General features: G+C 35.2%; 2 protein-coding genes across 7 annotated transcripts in view; one reads left to right on the top strand and one right to left on the bottom strand.

Moving 5' to 3' along the window:
- LOC117208806 (calcitonin gene-related peptide type 1 receptor-like) overlaps positions 1 to 17,525 on the bottom strand; it is a 166,494-nt gene that overhangs the window by 10,988 nt on the left and 137,981 nt on the right. For all 6 annotated transcript variants that reach the window (XM_033450187.1, XM_033450189.1, XM_033450193.1 and 3 more), the window contains one exon: positions 4,282 to 4,388. In XM_033450187.1, coding sequence (XP_033306078.1) covers positions 4,282 to 4,388 — 107 coding nt within the window. The remainder of the gene's footprint in view (positions 1 to 4,281; positions 4,389 to 17,525) is intronic.
- LOC117208802 (esterase FE4-like) overlaps positions 1 to 17,525 on the top strand; it is a 36,912-nt gene that overhangs the window by 4,569 nt on the left and 14,818 nt on the right. The window lies entirely within an intron of this gene.

Genomic DNA, 17,525 nt, shown 5'->3' with positions numbered 1-17,525 from the left:
AGATTGCCTATTCGCATTAAAATATTTAAAGACCCAACATTTCTTCCCGTCGAATGCCTGTCCATAGTCACACTGGATCACACGCTACTATACGACTGTAAATAAACGGATTCATGCGACGATCGAACAAAAATACGATAGAGCAAAAATGAAGTTAAAAATTCTTTGAGCAAAAATGAAACAACGCGTTAAAAGGTAAAAAGGTATCCACAAACAGACAGATTATTATTAACACTCGAGACATCGTACATTTTCTAACTAGTAATATTTATGAACGTAGCAATATTTATAAAAAATGCTATTACGTTTTATTCTTTCGTGGGCTGGCAGGAGGGACATTTAAAAAAGTACTTGCGATAAATGCGAAATACGTCTACCCATAAATACGTAGATATCTCGATATATGAACAATGGATAGTTGACCATAAATATGGAAGATATGAGAAGGTAAATTCGACGTTCGATGGAAGAAGCAGTAACCGGGGGGGCAAAGTCAAAAGTTGCATTGCTCCATGAAAGAATCGGGAAGGTTGCAAATAACCGAGCAACAAAAGCTCCTATTCAACGTAATATCTCGAACGAAACGGTACCGTTTGTTTTATTTTCGCCGCGGACATAATTTCCACCGTCCGATACTACATCGTCACGTTCGATCGTAAATTCCGCGATTTGTATCGGATATTAAAATTCCTGCTGAAAGGAGTAGCTGAACGGAGAAAGGTAAAAGCGTAGTGAAAGAAGGAAGAAGGAAGAGAGGGCCTTTTTTTTTAATCCACACCTGTTAAGTTTGTAGAGGTTTATGCGTAGAGGATGGTTGGTCGATGAGGTTTAATGGACGAGATTGCTCGTTGTTGAAACCGTCGAATATATTTAAAATGATAAATTAGTATACAGATAATGTTCGCAAAAACGCTCGCATTAACCGATTCGCTATGACAGTGTATAAGTCGTAAAATAGGATCGCTAATGACTCGTTAATTAGATCGCTGATACTTCGTTGATAACTGGTTGATAACTGATCGACGACTGACTGTAACCCATTTCCTTGCGATCGCATCCGCTGATTTATACTGGTCCGGGAAGAGTCGGAAAATTCAAACTCGTCTTTGTTCGACGGTTGCACGTAGCGGCGACATTGTTTTGCTCGGAGTTTATTTATTCTTACATTACGTGTATCCTAAAGATCTTGATACTCCGAGGCAAAACGACAACATGATTTGAATTGTCCTCTGACTCATGTGCCGCTACAAGTTCTTTATTGCCAACCTCGAGTGGTTTCAGGTTAAAGGTAGAAGAAAGTGCAGGACATGTTCGATTGAGACGAAGATCGTTTCTTGTATATGGTCGCTTAATGGTCTTCGCGTACTTTACAAGGAAGATATTTTCATTGATATAAAACGCTACACGATTTCATTGGAATTTTCTGTTCCATGAAATTCACAGTTGTTTTGTTATTGGTTTATACGTCGAAGAAATACGTTGTTGTTTACGATTAACAATTTCACGATTGACCAAATAAGCAGTCCACCGTTGCATCTTCGAGACTCAGTGTTTTGGAATTTTTCCATCACAGCTGCCTTATGTCAATGTCTAAAATCGAAATTATGTTAATGTCGGATCAGTGTCTCGATGATTTTCTCCTAACACAAAACTAATTTGCGTAAGAATTAATTTTTTTCTTCCTTTTCATTTCAACGAAAAATTAAAGTAGGAGGAAAAATGGAACGAAAGGAATCTTCTCTGGTCCACCGTGTTCTGTTAGTATCATTTGCTATCTTCGTGCACTTATTTCCCACTTTCGTCCTATAGTGGCAGCTTCTATTCGATGCGAGTACCACGATCGCTCGTCCTGTGATGCGTTTTTCCTTTATTACTGCGACTGTCAAGCTAGCACGTTTCCCTTTTCGTCGTCATCCCCTTTGATCCCCGATCTTATTCCCTCGTTTAAATCACACCGCTATCAGGAGAATAATCCTCTACCCTCGAGGCTGTCGTTCAACGCGTGTCGCTCGAGAAACGACGAGCATTCCCATTCATGATTGCACCTTGATATTATTTATAACAGTATCGTCGTGCCATTTTATCAACACGTTCCGATATTTAATTTCCTTTTGCGTAGGAAATTATCTATAAAATTGTTAAGGTCCGATTACATACTCTGATATTTTCTACTTTTTTCTCTTTAATGTTAAAACACTATATTTATTCTTTCGGCTGTTACTAATATTAAGAAAATTATATCGATAAATCAAGGAACAAATTAATTTAAATAAATTTCAATTTTATATATGTTCCTTAGTATTATATATATTTAATTACTATGACTGCTTTTCCTACTTTTTTTCTTTAATGTTAAAAGACTATATTTATTCTTTCAGCTCTTAGTAATACTAAGAAAATTATATTAATAAATCAACGAACAAATCTAATTTGAATAAATTTCAATTTTATATATGTCTCTTAGTATTATATATGTCGGAGATGGAAGGACATTGGGGTTTCCCTTTTGGAATGTTGGGGAAAACCCCAATACCCTAGTCCAGACTTTTACTATAGCTGCACTTAAGTAATAAAACTAAGAAATAGTTTTAACGTTCTAATCCGATTTTACGACGGTGGGTTTAGGCTCGAAGTGACATAACGGGTCACTGGACGTAGCCACGGTCAAGGGAGGGACTTATACCTGACACAGGTATGGAATAATTATATAGCTCTCCTTAAAACCAAAGATCGACCCGAGAGATGGAGTGAAGAATATATAAGGGCAGTTCCACTTGGACTGCGTTTGAGTCTATTCAGAGCAGTACTACTTGCACGTTGAGTGACACCAGGATCGTGTATCACATCGCATTCGTCGTCCCGCTGGCCGTGGATGCGTTATCGAACCTGAATTCATTGTCATCGACATCTTGACCATCCGATCGCCGCTATTACTTGTAGTCTCTTGTAATAACCACGTTTGTACCAATAAATATCAGCTATAACCGCGATGGCAAATTCGAGCGAAGGTTCGTCAGACGCCCAAAATTCCAACCCTACCCCGACATATGTATTTAATTACTATGACTGCTTTTCCTACTTTTTTTTCTTTAATGGTAAAAGACTATATTTATTCTTTCAGCTCTTAGTAATATTAAGAAAATTATATTAATAAATCAACGAACAAATCTAATTTGAATAAATTTCAATTTTATATATGTTTCTTAGTATTATATATATTTAATTACCCTTTTTTCGTATTTCTACCGATTTCCTTTAATCTTTCTCTTTAGTTCTCCTTTTCGTGCATAGTTGTGAATTCTTCCCCTCCATTGTTATTCTCTCTATGTGTTACGCCGGGCCTCTCTGCCTGGCCCAGGTCACACACCGCGAGCCAGACGGACACCAGATGTCCGCTTTTCCGTACGGCGTACCCTCAATATCCTTAAGCACCCGTCATAAACCTGAGTCACTTGCCTGCTAAGGTCCTTCAAAACAAACAAACATCTGTGTCCGAAGCATTTCTAAAGACTATTGTCTACCACGGCGGGACAAGGGAAAGTTAGTTTTCTCACGTGCGCTGCAACTTTCCTCCCACTAACCACTTTCTCTCGAGGGCGGTTAAGACCCTTCGGTTAACCAATTAACAGCGAAACCTGTTTCCCTCACTCTCTTAACTAACATCGGCACCAACAAATCCGATGGTCCCGTGCGCTAGACACACCCATCCTTAGCTTTCCTCCGACACAGCATCGTCACTCAACTTCACTTCTTCTACATCGTTGGAAAAGTCAACTACTAAGTATACGCTAATGCCCAGCGGGGCAGTCTAAGCATAACGCGAGAGTCGGTCTCGGTATTGTCGAGCATACATTTCCTCTCCTAAATATCTCATAGCGCTACGTCCACTAATACACTAAATCTAATTATAAGAGCCCTGCTCTAACGCACATATCTATCTTAGCTTCGTGCGACAAGTTGTTAATTACTTATTTCTCTACGTCAGTGTAATCTAAGTGCTGGAAACATATAATTTATAATTCTGTGAATCACAGGGTTATACAACCTCAATCACCCCTATTATCTCAACGGAAATCAGGGGATCGATCAATTCGTGGTGTCGATTGTTATAATCGTAACGGGGATTTACGACCCCCGTTGACGTCTCTCCTTGCGATTACGTCTCCCCGCGATTGGTCGAACAAACACTATGCATTTTTATAATGATACATTCATAGCATTGCCAAATAACATTACGTAGAATGTAACGTATAAGATAAACATTTTTGCTGCTTCACTTACACTGAGATCTTGCAGGTTGACGCATGTCGTGTAGTTGCTCCACACTTGGTCAGATACTGGATGTCGAAACCAGGTACCGTTCGACTCGCAATATTTATGTGCCTGCACTGAAACAAAAAGATTCGTACGCCACGATTTAACTTTTCTTCTTCGATCGAGTAATTCTTGAAATTCTTCGAATTCTTCGATTAAATAATCTATTCCGATTCTTTTGTCGATATTTCGACAGCTACGTTAAACTTTATTACATTTTCAATAAACGTCATGCACGCGGAACTGTATATTAAAAATATCGTAAGACATACAGATATGAAATATATTTGGCGAGAATCCAAGGAAAATAGAGAACGTTGAGAATTTGAATTTCCATCACGTCGAAATGACAATTTTTTCCCGAAAATATTGAAACATGATACCCAAGTTTTGAGAATATTAAAACATTCTATTGTAGGAATATGGAAACATTAAAATATCAAAATACGAGAAAACAGAAATATACAATATTATAATTTCTCCTCTGATTTCTGCAGAACGAATTTCATTTGGATGAAAACATCGCCAATATTCGATCCTTCATATTCTACGTCTCAAAGAAACTCGTATGAAAAATTCTACCGAAGAAAGCGACGACGACACATGGAAATTCTCTCGAAACGTTCTAACCCGTTCCATTTTACGCGTTGGAAAGGCAAATCGAAAGTAGAAGGTAAAAATGGCTATAAATGGTATCGCGTATCACGTTTGCATTTACGATAAATATCACACGTATACGCATATGCAAACGACAAACGCAAATTAAAAATCGAATACGCCGTTGTAAAGGAACGCCGATGGTTAGTTCTTTCGATATTCACGAGACAATTTCGTTGGATCGATTTAATTAAGTCTGGCACGAATTTTATTTCCCTCGTGAAGCATTAAAATGAAAAAAAGAAAGTCGTTATAATATACAAAGGGAACTCTCTTATCCTCTCTAACTCTTTAGAAAATGAACGAAAAAATTTGCGTTCAGTGGATAAGGCGCAGGGGGAAAAATATCTTTTTTAATATTTGCACGTCTAAAGCCTCGCATTTGGATTTTTAACTCGACGATCATTTCCGCAATCTAATCGGATAATCTGTCACATCGTAGATATTTCACAACGTGTATCGGCAGTTTTTTATTAAATCTTATCAAAATTATTTATAAAACGAGAGAAAATACGATAATATACTCGAACTATCGATGAAAAGCTACGCAACTCGTAGCAAAGAAATTAAATTGAAAGGCAAAAACGTGTGTAACGCGCAAAAGTATATAATTTGTATAAATATACATATTCCATACGGATGTATGTATTTCATAAAACGTCATTAAAATCTCCAAAAAAAAATGCATCGTTGTAACTCTATGTAACTCTTTTATGAAAGATAATGAATCGAGCTTTTTGCGCAGAAGGTTTCGTTCTGTCTGAAGAGATCCGTTTTTAGAAAGCTTCTCCATCGCACAGCGTGATTACTCTGGTAGCTGTAACGTCAAAAAATCTGCGAACGTTAAATCGTGAAAAATAAATAGGATGCAAAGAACGTAAATAAATAGAATAGAAAAGAATAAATAGAATACAAATTGGTGCGAAACTTGCACCGGTTGCGTTATAAAAACATGTCCATGTGCATTCTGTTTATTTCTTCGCGTTTCATCTCGAAATTCCCTCGAAAAAAAGCTTCAAAAGCTCTCCTGTATATGTACGATATATATTGTATAAAAGTCACGTTTTTAACCGCAAGGAACACGCCGACGTGCATCAGTTGCACAAAGGACAGCAAAGGATGTGCGAAGAGAAAATCTTTGCAGAGAGCAAGGAACTCGTAAAGCTTTCGAAAAGCTACTTCTGACATGAAAACGTATTACTGTCGGATGTATCAAGAATTCACGTTTTGCTTTAAGGTCCCTTTCTCAAACATTTAAATTAACATTTTTCATTAAAGCACGTCCGAAACGATGATATTTCCTTTACTTTGCGTTCTTCGCTCTGAAACTATGTAATTTCTGCTTGAGATATTTCGTGATATTCGGTTGAACGAAGAAGTAGAGAATGCAACTTCGTATTCTTAGTTTTTTTTTTATTATTTAATTTGTACTTTACAATTTGTCCAGCTGGACATTTGGTAAATTGTTCCAACTTAATTGTTAAATAACATGTGGATGGCTACCCCCAGTGGGATACCATCTTCGAATTTGATTATTTTATTTCTTTAGTGAGGTGAGTGTCCGTATTCTTAGTGACGTGAATTTGCGTGGGAAGATAATTTGCGTAAAATTCGTCACGGATCCTCTCCATTTATCGCTCATCTTAATATTTTACATTAATTATACGATGCCCTGTTAAGACGAAGTTAAGAATTTTGCGGAAAGAAGATCGTAATATATCAAACACAGATATTACAGTTGCTATTTAATTATTGATATTAATAATAATAACTGCATAATAATTGCTATTTCTATATTGCATATAATTGCTAATTGCTATTGCATATAATTGCTAATTTCTTTATTTGATTATCTTAATAATTCTATCTTCTACTCGGAAACGTTTCACAAAAGAAAAATTAACATTTTGAGTAAGTAAATCCGAGGTGATTTAAAATGCCTGGATGTTAATAATGCAATCAAGATTTATTATTCATTCAACGTTGTTGAATGACTTACGGCGGTACATTTGTACATCTTATGCTATACATATGTATCTCTCAATTTAATGGCGTGTTCCATTAACGACACGAAGAGCAAACTAGCAAAATAGCGAAGAACATTATTTACGAACGTAAGGTAATTTACATGTTCATTTGATTAGAATAAAATGTGCAAATTACAGAATGTTGAAGAAGCTTTAAAAAATAAGGAATGTTAAACTTGGAAAAATGCTTGTTGTGAATATCGCGAGAGAAGATTGTCACAGCCACGAGAGAGATATTAATTAAAATTTTTTTCATTCATTTCCACGGAAACGTTACAAGTTTAATGAAATTCCAATTATATTTCTGCGTTTCTATCTGAATTCTAATTATATTTTAATTATTTATTATTAGTTTCGCGGAAAAGATGAATCTCTTTAGCGAAAAGACACAATGTAGCGTTAGCAGAGTTAGTGATAGATTAATAGAAATAAAAAAATAAGTAACAATTAAGAAGAAGCAACTGAGCTGTGATATTAAGAAATAAAATAGAAAAGTTAGAAAATCTGTCTAAGATAGATCGACCAATTATATATCAATCTTGCGATGGAGTTAATGAAATTCATCATCCTATTAACTCTGATAGCCATAAGAGGTGCGTCGTTGCACAGTGTTTAATTTAACAGCAAGCAATTTCGCATTCTCGTAGAGGATACGTTTAATTATATGAAATGAATTCAATTTGAAATTACAAATTAATCTCTACATTCCATAGAAGACATAAAAGTTCCCATAATAGCAAAATTTATTTTACTGCTGTGTTGGCTGAATTATAGTTGATGCAATCGAAGAAATACTGTTAGATAAACAAGGTTTCCACCTACAACTTGTTCTCATCGATTTGCAAACTGGACACTTCAAACTATCTATCTATAATTGAAATCAAATCAATGCACGATGCTCGAAGGACGATTATTATATAGGAAACAGAATAAGACTACGCTACCAATGATTTCTGGTGCTTGGCACTTAAATTAATAACAAAGTATTCGAGATCGACCGTCTATTACGAAAATGGTTCTTTCTTCTTTTACAACGATTCATTTCTTCTCGATTCCCATTGTTACATAGTAAAAACGTAATTTCTCGAAGAGAATGTATCGCGCAGCAATTCGAAGAACATGCTTTTACTACGGTTGAGTTCGATCGTTGCAACTGCGGAACAGGTGATAGCATCGAGATATAAAGAAAGAAAATAACGTACCGTAAAATTAATTCCAACGTTAGCTGTTGTTTAAAGGAATTAAGTGGCCGCGAAGTTTGAAAGGTTAATTTTACCATTTTGTAACTTGATGCGTTTTCGTGTAAATCGATTCGATAAAATTACACAAACCAATTTATACGAGATAATTATTTAGTGGTATATTTACCGTAGCGTGAATGTAACAGAACAGCCGTGAAAGCGAATACACGATAGCACTGAATCTTTTAATTAACGTAGAAATTTGATATAATAATACCTGAATTTAATCGCGTGACTGATTTATTCGCTAACAATTTTAGTTTTGTATACCTGACAATTTTCGATTATTTTTTTTTTTTTTTTGCCAATTACAAGAACCACGTAATTTGGAGGAAAATGAAGTGCAAGCAGATAACGGACGTATTATATCGGATAAGAGAATGGACGTGTAAAACTAAGCAGTGCAACGGATTTTTGTTACATGTGTATTTCACGATAAAAACTTTTCACGATAAAAAATGCATCGCGCAATGGATAGAATGCTAAAACAGTTAGATAACAATAAATCTGACGCATACAGTTTGCTTTATTACGTATATTACACGTATATTTATGTGCAGTAGACGTGCGAAAGCGTAAATCGTGCGATAGCCTTAGACGTGTCGGACGGTTCACAGATAGCGACAGAATTTATATCTTGCGAAACCATCGTCAACGATTCCCAGCATTCCCAGCATTCCCAGCATTAAAATCGTAGATAAATGTAAATAAAATTGTTCTTCGTTCTTTCTTTTTTCCTCGTTATATCCTCCGTCACTTTCTCTTTCTTTGTTTATCTTATAAAATTTTCATCAACGATTTCCACACAGAGTGGTAAATGCGAATAAAACCTTTTTCCATTCCTTCTTTTTTATTCTCCTTCCTTCCTCGTTCTCTTGTTTAAACACTCTTCCTATACATTTACATACGTTTGTCTCTTTTATAATCTTTCTGCACTACTTACCCCGTGAAACTCCTCTCAACGATTTTCGTACGATTCTGTTTTTCTTTTTCTCGCAAGACTACGTTCTGCAGTATTTTATACAGTTTTGTTGTAAGAGTTTTGCGCTTCACGTATGACAACAAAAATTGTTCACTTTAAGGAAATGGCATAATTTGAAAATGGTAGGAGACGATGGAAATAAATTGGAGAAAAAGTAAAATAATTTGGAAAATGTTTAGTCTTTTCATCGTTTAATTTCCCATCTCTATATATTATTTGATCGTTTGTACGTTGAAAAGCTAATTAAGATAAATAAATTATTGTAAGTATATTATTAGGTATAAAATAGTGTATTATTATTAAAAACAATTAGTCGATTATTGAGGTATTGATTATTCGATGTTACGCGCGATTAACGATCGATCATATGTTAATTTTTCGTATTCTTCTATTCGTCAAGAAAAAATAAAAATGCAAAAGAGGAGGAAAGTTGAAAGAGGAAATTATCAGGGAACTATTCTATGTAGATATACAGTTTCTTGACTAATTTGACGATCAGTTACATCAACATAGTTACGAAACCATTTCCTGTCCTATTTTATACCGTTAGGATTGCAATCGAATTAGCAATGAAATCGAATAATTTTTTTTGTAAGATGGAATTATCAAAATCAATTAAGATTAAATAGTAGGATGATTTTAAATAATTCTAACTTTCTTTTTAAATAATTTTAAATCTATCAAATTATTTTATTTATTATACTCCCTTTCTTTCAGTAAAAATAGAACAGTAGTCAAAATTTTCGATATCGAAACAATTTCGATTTAATCTAACTAACTAAGTAATTAATTAAATGACACGAGAATAAAGAAATCATCTTCTTCGCCACGATTTTCGAATTTGCATGGTTACATAATTTCTATTTATCATTTTAAGTCACGAGTCGTTTCAAAGACTGATTTTCGCCAGTTATACATAATCAGCATCAGCGTGTGAACTGTCGTAATGTTTTCTCATATGTGAATTCTTAAAGTGGCCTCTCCGCGATAAAAATTCTTTATTCTAAAGCGAACATGACGTAAACGCCGATCTATCGACGAGCTGGCGAAAAAAGCAAGAGTTCAAGAAATTGAGAAATCAAATTAAATATCCGTGTCGCAAAGCGAAACGTTTAATTGGTTTCTAATGAATTTCCAGGCGATCTTAAGACGTCAGATCGTGGATGGAGGAAAAGAGTAATTTCCGCTTCACTTCCGCCATTAATCAAAGAGGTAAACGGAAAACCTGCAAGTACCTCGATCACCGGTTTCTTGATCGTGTTGATTAATAATCGAGGGAATAATTCTTAGTCCGTAAGGGCGTCAAAGAATTTGGAAGAAAAGATCGCGGTTCATTGAAGATTTGTTAAACTTGGGAAGAACGAATTCGATATTGATTGGATTGCTAACCGCCGGCTCTTTTGAGATTCTTCCAATGGATTCTTATGGATTTTTTAAAAGGTTAATCTCTACAGAAGCTACGAGACGTCTCATCGGATTGTAATTCCGAAGAATCGTGATTCTAAAATTATTGAAAGACCCGGTGAAGCATAGTTTTTCACGAGGAATTTAAATAAGTCAATGGAACTCTTGGTTAGTATGATAGATATAAAAATCCGTAAATAATAAAGATCGATTTTATGTTGAACGTTTCATGTGGATTGAAAATTTCTTTCGTTCGCAAAACGAAGACAAGGGAAAAGTCAAATATTCTCTTGCTCTGATTGTTTCTTGTGTAATAATTAGCGATGATATTTCAATTGTTTGAAATTGCCATTGTGCTGTTTTAAAACATACTGAAACGAAATATTTTATTGAAAAAGGATTCTTCCTATGCTCGAACGTATCAAAAGTAATCGAAATGTGTGATGGACTTTTATTTCAAGCTTCTTCCTCTCCGGTGCATCGAAATTGAACCGAACTCGGTTCAAGAGAGGAGGCTCGTTGAAATTTAGCTCGTCGAATGCGATTTTCTACCCGGCGTTGGCCATTTACTTCAATCGCTTATTTCCTTAACGTGCTCAGACGTAATCCGTACCTCTGTGAAATGGAATCTTCATGGAGTGAAAATGCTAACGAAGGAACGCGATCGATAAAATTGGTATACATAGCAGATAACCACCGAGAACAAGAAGTAGAAACTTTCTCTTCTCCTTTCCACTCCTTTTGAAAAGTAGAGGCCCTCAGGTGAACGATATACAGCAATAAGTCAGTAAAAATGACCATCAGAAGTAACTCGCTACTTACTGACTTTATAAAAAAAATCTTTGAAATGAAATTGATTGCACTAGAGCAACCTGACCAGATGAAGATATAGTTTGATTTTTGCAAAAGAAAGACACGTTTTTCTTTGTCTTTCATACGTTAAACTTGACAAATGTAAATTAAAATATCTCCTAAACTAATCATCAATTAGGTTAATACCTTTTTGTAGAGACTGTCCGATTGGATCGACTAATGTTATAAAGAGCGTGTAAGGTGCCATTTCAGAAGTTCAAGGTTACCTCGATATCTCATGAAATATAAGGTATTAAAAAATCAAACTTCAGCTGATCAAGTATCTCGAGTACAACAAATTTTATTTCAAACACTTTTTGACAAAATCAATAGATAACGAGTTGTTTCAGCTGGCCATTCTTACTGACCTACCCTGTATATTGTATAACAACATCACGGTGTTAGAATTGATATTTCAGAGTTTTCAATATCATTGTACACGCAGAACTTTGTCAGCATTGTACATTGTCAATATAATATCGACAATATTCATTTGCAAACTGCATTTTTCTCATATGTTCGATATTTATTGACAACATAGTATTTTACAATATACAGGGTGGTTGGTAACTGGTGGTACAAGCGGAAAGGGGGTGATTCTACGCGAAAAAAGCAGTCGAAAATGTAAAATAAAAATTTTTCGTTCGAGGCTTTGTTTTCGAGAAAATCGACTTTGAATTTTCGCTCGGTACGCGTGCACTTCATCGCGTCTCGTTATAACGGATCTCACTGTAGAACGTTGTCTCGATTTTTTTAATTTTTTAAATTTAAAATTTTTAAATCTTTATTCTATATTTTCGACTTCTTTTTTCGCGTAGAATCACCCCCTTTGCGCTTGTACCACCAGTTACCAACCACCCTGTATATTGATTCGTCTAGGAGCTTCCTAAATTTCTTGAAATCATGGACTTTGTTGCCATTCTTTACCTTTTATTCTCGCTCTAAGAGGATCGTACTTTATATCACAGTATTCTTCGAGTTCTTCAAATTTACCACCATCAAATTTACCAGATTACATCTGCATTTTGATTAAACGGGCAACAAACGCCACTATTTCGACCTGTCTTCGACTTGGACACTTAGAGCTGCCCTTTTACCGATATTTATCGAATCGGTTGCGATTGTTTTCGCAATGCAAATACGGGCATAAATCAAGAAATGGTAATCGTCACGATTATGGTAAAAGTTCTCGTCCGTGATTTAACCAATCTCATAGACTTGGTATTCTACGGAAGTTTTGTCATTGTTTAAGGATACGCGCGAGTTTTATTGCCTCCGTTTAGTTAAGCAAAACCGAGACGGATCAAGAGTGGCGATTTATTGTTATTGTTAGTGTTAGTGTATAGTGTATAGTGTATAGTGTATAGTGTATAGTGTATAGTGTATAGTGTATAGTGTATAGTGTATAGTGTATAGTGTATAGTGTATAGTGTTTAGTGTTCAGTGTTCAGTGTTCAGTGTTCAGTGTTTAGTGTTTAGTGTTTAGTGTTTAGTGTTTAGTGTTTAGTGTTTAGTGTTTAGTGTTTAGTGTTTAGTGTTTAGTGTTTAGTGTTTAGTGTTTAGTGTTTAGTGTTTAGTGTTTAGTGTTTAGTGTTTAGTGTTTAGTGTTTAGTGTTAATAGCACGAGACTTAAAGGACAGTGTTGTCTCTGTTACAAAAACACGCACGTTTCATGTTAATTGGTGAAGTAACTTTACATGTGAGAACGACGAATATAATTTCTCTTTAATTGACACAACGTCGAAATCTTCAACAAATACAAAATCATAACAATAATACACGAGCGAAATTATGCATGGATAGCCTGGCAGATTGCTTGGTTTCGTTATTTAAAAGACAGCAGCGTCGACGACGTGTAATTTGTGAGGAACGTTGATGATTTATAGAGGGTGTTGGTGGTAGTTTTCTTAGAGCTAGTTGAGGGGTGAATCCAAAATGGTTCTTGGTATACGGTGGCGAGCATTTAAATAGGAACGTCTAGCTTCCATAACTCGCGTGAAATATGACCATTCATTTCGAAATTAATATTATTACACTGTGTGGGATGAATTGTTTCTAGAACTGCTACTGTGTATTCGTTCAAAGGACGCATTGTGTTCTACGTTAAACTTAGATTAAAATAGTTTCTTCTGTAATCCTCTTGCATATTCCGTTGAAAATTCCTCTGTCCTTTGAACGTGTTCTCCACCGATGGTGTTACAGCGACATTGATAATACGAACAACATGTTATAACATTTACAGGACATGTCGAAATCGTTATTTTTCTATTAATATCTCGTACGCTTAAATCAATCAACATCGTTTGCGAGGTACGGTAAAATGTTGTTGGTAAAAGACAGTGTTTTATACACTGTATAAATCATGTTTAACGCAAAGCGCAGCCATTAATATGAAAGAACAGGTTTCATTGAAATGCAAAGCTTACCGGTTTATCACGTCATTGACCGTAATTGAATGAAGATTCAATGTTATGATCACCGCCGGCCGCATGTTGATTTCATTGAGAAAATTCAATTCGAGTCTTTACGTTCTCTTTCCTACACAATTCGTAACGATCACATGCCATAACGATGATCTGTTCTTAACGACCCTCGGATTTTCTACTTAAACTCACAGCTGACGTTACATTTAACAATAAAATTTCGAACAGCTACATAGACTGACCAGAAATTCCTCAGCTTTTTAAACATAATACTCCATTCAGAAAGTTTCCATTATTTCGCTTATCTTTGTAGCGTAGAGCACTAACTATTGATATAGCTACTACTCTAAAGGTTATTTAAGTAGCTGTATCAATCGTATCTGCAAACATGCCAATTCGCTCATTCATCTGCTCCTTTTGCGATTCGCTCCTCCTGTTTAAGAAACACGTGAAACATACAAGACGTATGAAACGTATGCGATTTACTATTAATTGTTAATTATCTAACAATGAATTTTCCCATACTCTTTATAATTCATTACATTTCCCTATTAAGTTTCTTATTTCAATTTTTTAATACTCCGATAGTAACAATTCCTACTGTTTTAAACTGAACTCTTAAGGAAACCATGCTACTTATGGGATGATCCAATATAATTTATATTTAAGGTGCAAGCGTTTAAGGTACATATACAGGGTGGTTGGTAACTGGTGGTACAAGCGGAAAGGGGATGATTCGACGCGAAAAAAGAAGTCGAAAATATAGAATAAAAATTTTTCGTTCGAGGCTTTGTTTTCGAGAAAATCGACTTTGAATTTTGGCTCGGTACGCGTGCGGTACGTTATAACGGATCTCACTGTAGATCGTTGTCTAGATGGAAAAAATGAAAAAAAAATTTTATTCTACATTTTCGACTTCTTTTTTCGCGTAGAGTCACCCCTTTTTCGTTTGTACCGCCAGTTACCAACCACCCTGTATACGTACGAGTGTTACCAAAGTGATAAAAAAATCTTTGGTATAAAACTTACTAATACTCTCATAGTATACACACAAGTAACAGTTTTAAGCTTTCCTTGATCCTGCGCTTTCTATTTACAATTTTCCACCTCTGTGAAAACCTGATTTTCTCCTTGTACTTTACGTTATCTATCAACATGAAGAACTCGTTTTCGAAATATTGGTTTTATCAGCTTTTCCAGCAATCAAGGTTACCTCGAGGACAGATTTTCCTCGTCAAATGTTTCAAAGAGAATAGCTGTTCTCCAGACTTCGTCATCGTCGTAAAACTGGTCGACGATGAAACGTCACCTCGTAAAAAGTTAGCTGCATCTGCTTGTTGACCGTCTGCTATTTGCGAGGGGCAAAATTGAACGAGAGCAAAGAAACGATCGTACGATCGGCAAATATTTAGCCTTTGCAAGCTTCCTTGCAAATTGCTTGCCACAATTCATCGGCTGGAACACTGGCATCATACAGTTTCCCTTCTCATGATGCTATGGATCTTGCTCGTTTATTGAGACGAAGATAGAACAGAGGAGATAGCAGCCGTCTCGAGAACTGTTTTATTATTAAAAATCCTAATTTCGATGAAAAGATCGACTCACAATGGAGGTTTTATCTGGGGAAGAAATTTTGCTGATATATAATTTTCTTCCTCCGATTGTATCATAGAAAAATAGACATTGCTTCGCTGGAAACAACTGCGTCAAGATATTGCCGTGATCTTCAATTAGGGAAATGAGGGCAAAAGTTCATTTCATTCATCTCCGGTTTTAGCCTCGACGAGAAATCTTAATGACTGATTTGTTCGACGGTTGCCCGGGATAATAAACAACGACACGTTTGTTCGTTATATAAGTAACGATAAGAGTACGATAAATAATGAGAAAGATATGATAAAGAAACGTAAGAAAAATTGTACGTAACATAAAGTGTGTATGTTTTGGTCAGAACGTTAGACGTTAATGTTGTTAATGAATAATTAATTGATTAAGTAAAGTATCGATGTATCATTTATTATGAACTGGCGATTGAAATATTTGTTATCCTTTTTAATATTCTCTCTTGTCCGACTCTCCGTAACTTTCGGTTTCTCTCCCTTTCACTTGCTACTTCTGTTCTCTTGCTTCCTCTCTTCCAGGAAATGTAATAAACTTTCTCTTCACGTAGTGAATCGTATTTAATTATTGTACCTTTTTTATGTAACTGTTTAAGTAATGTAATAACACTATGGTATGTATAAATTAATTTATTTATCAGCTTAAACTTATCGTCTTTATTTATCGAATCAACCTAGTTTTTTTTAACAATAAACGTTCCGGCAGACTATCTTGCATTTAATAGTTTAATTTGATATAATGAGAGTGCAGTCTCATTGCTGATGGAATCTAATCACCAGCGTGTTAAAGAATTTACATAAATTATTCTGTAACAAACAAGTCCCACTATTTTCCAAATGCCAGGCAATATCTATCAAATCAAGGTTGCTAGACTGATATTCATTATGATAACATTAGTATAGTAGTATAGATAGTAGTACAGTAGTAGATTAGTATATCGGTATAAAATTACGAAAACGCGAATTATTAACATAAACTGGTGTAAAAGATAAGCAGGAACGAATAATATGCATATTTAAAGTCGTTAAAACATTTCTTAGAAAGACACAATTTAAATGGCTCTGCTCCGGTTTAAATGCCAAGTAATTTCCGAAACAACATTTTCTTGCCACAGACGAATGTTTCTTCTTTCTCCTCTCGTGAAACGTAATCTGACCGGTCCATCTCAAGTCGAGATGAATAATGAACACATTTGGACGTAATTGAATTGTAATTGACCCAGAAAGTTTTTCACATTACACTACAGTTTTATTCTTTCGTAGGACCACAAGATAAAAAAAGAAAAAAGCTCGTAACGAGTCTGAGTTAAACAAAACCCGTTCCTTACTGAACATGAACAATTTTAACAAATCTAAAGAAAAAGGCAATATAACTGTTGAGTTACTATCTTCTATAACGTTACTTCGATTGTTTTTCTATCGTTAAAAACATTTTTTGATTACGATACGATAATTACTAAACGACAGATAAGATCGTACCATACAAATATGATCGCGAGGATAGATATGTAATTTTTGTGAAAATCTAAGAAAAATAACTTCTACATATGAGAAAATTTAATCAAACATAAAGTACAACATCCTTGAAACATTCAATAAATACAAACATTTGAAGTTTCACAACGTAGGAACTGCATATCTAATATATATATGTCGGGTTATCGTTAGAATTTAGAACTAGCTATCGTTTTGTACAACAGAGATTATATTTACAGGTACAAAAATGACTTTTACGAAGTTTAACGAAGGACCGTGGTGTTTAAACACGCAAGATGCGATTGACGATGTTCTTGGGTTCGATAACGAATCCACGGGTCAACGGGATAACTCTTTACCAAGCGTAGAATACTTTTAAGCACAAAATACGATTGCTGGGACGCTCGGTATAAACTGCTCGATGTGTAACTTTCCAAGGCGATCGCACGAATAACAGACTGATGAAAATTTTCCTCTCTTTACAATTGCGTTCGTTTGTTAAATACTCGTTAGAAGTATCGAGAAAGTTC

The sequence above is a fragment of the Bombus bifarius genome, unplaced genomic scaffold (assembly GCF_011952205.1).
Source record: "Bombus bifarius isolate JDL3187 unplaced genomic scaffold, Bbif_JDL3187 scf7180000008162, whole genome shotgun sequence".
Lineage (NCBI taxonomy): Eukaryota > Metazoa > Arthropoda > Insecta > Hymenoptera > Apidae > Bombus > Bombus bifarius.
Note: the sequence above shows the minus strand (reverse complement) of the source record. Positions and strands in the feature narration are given on the sequence as shown.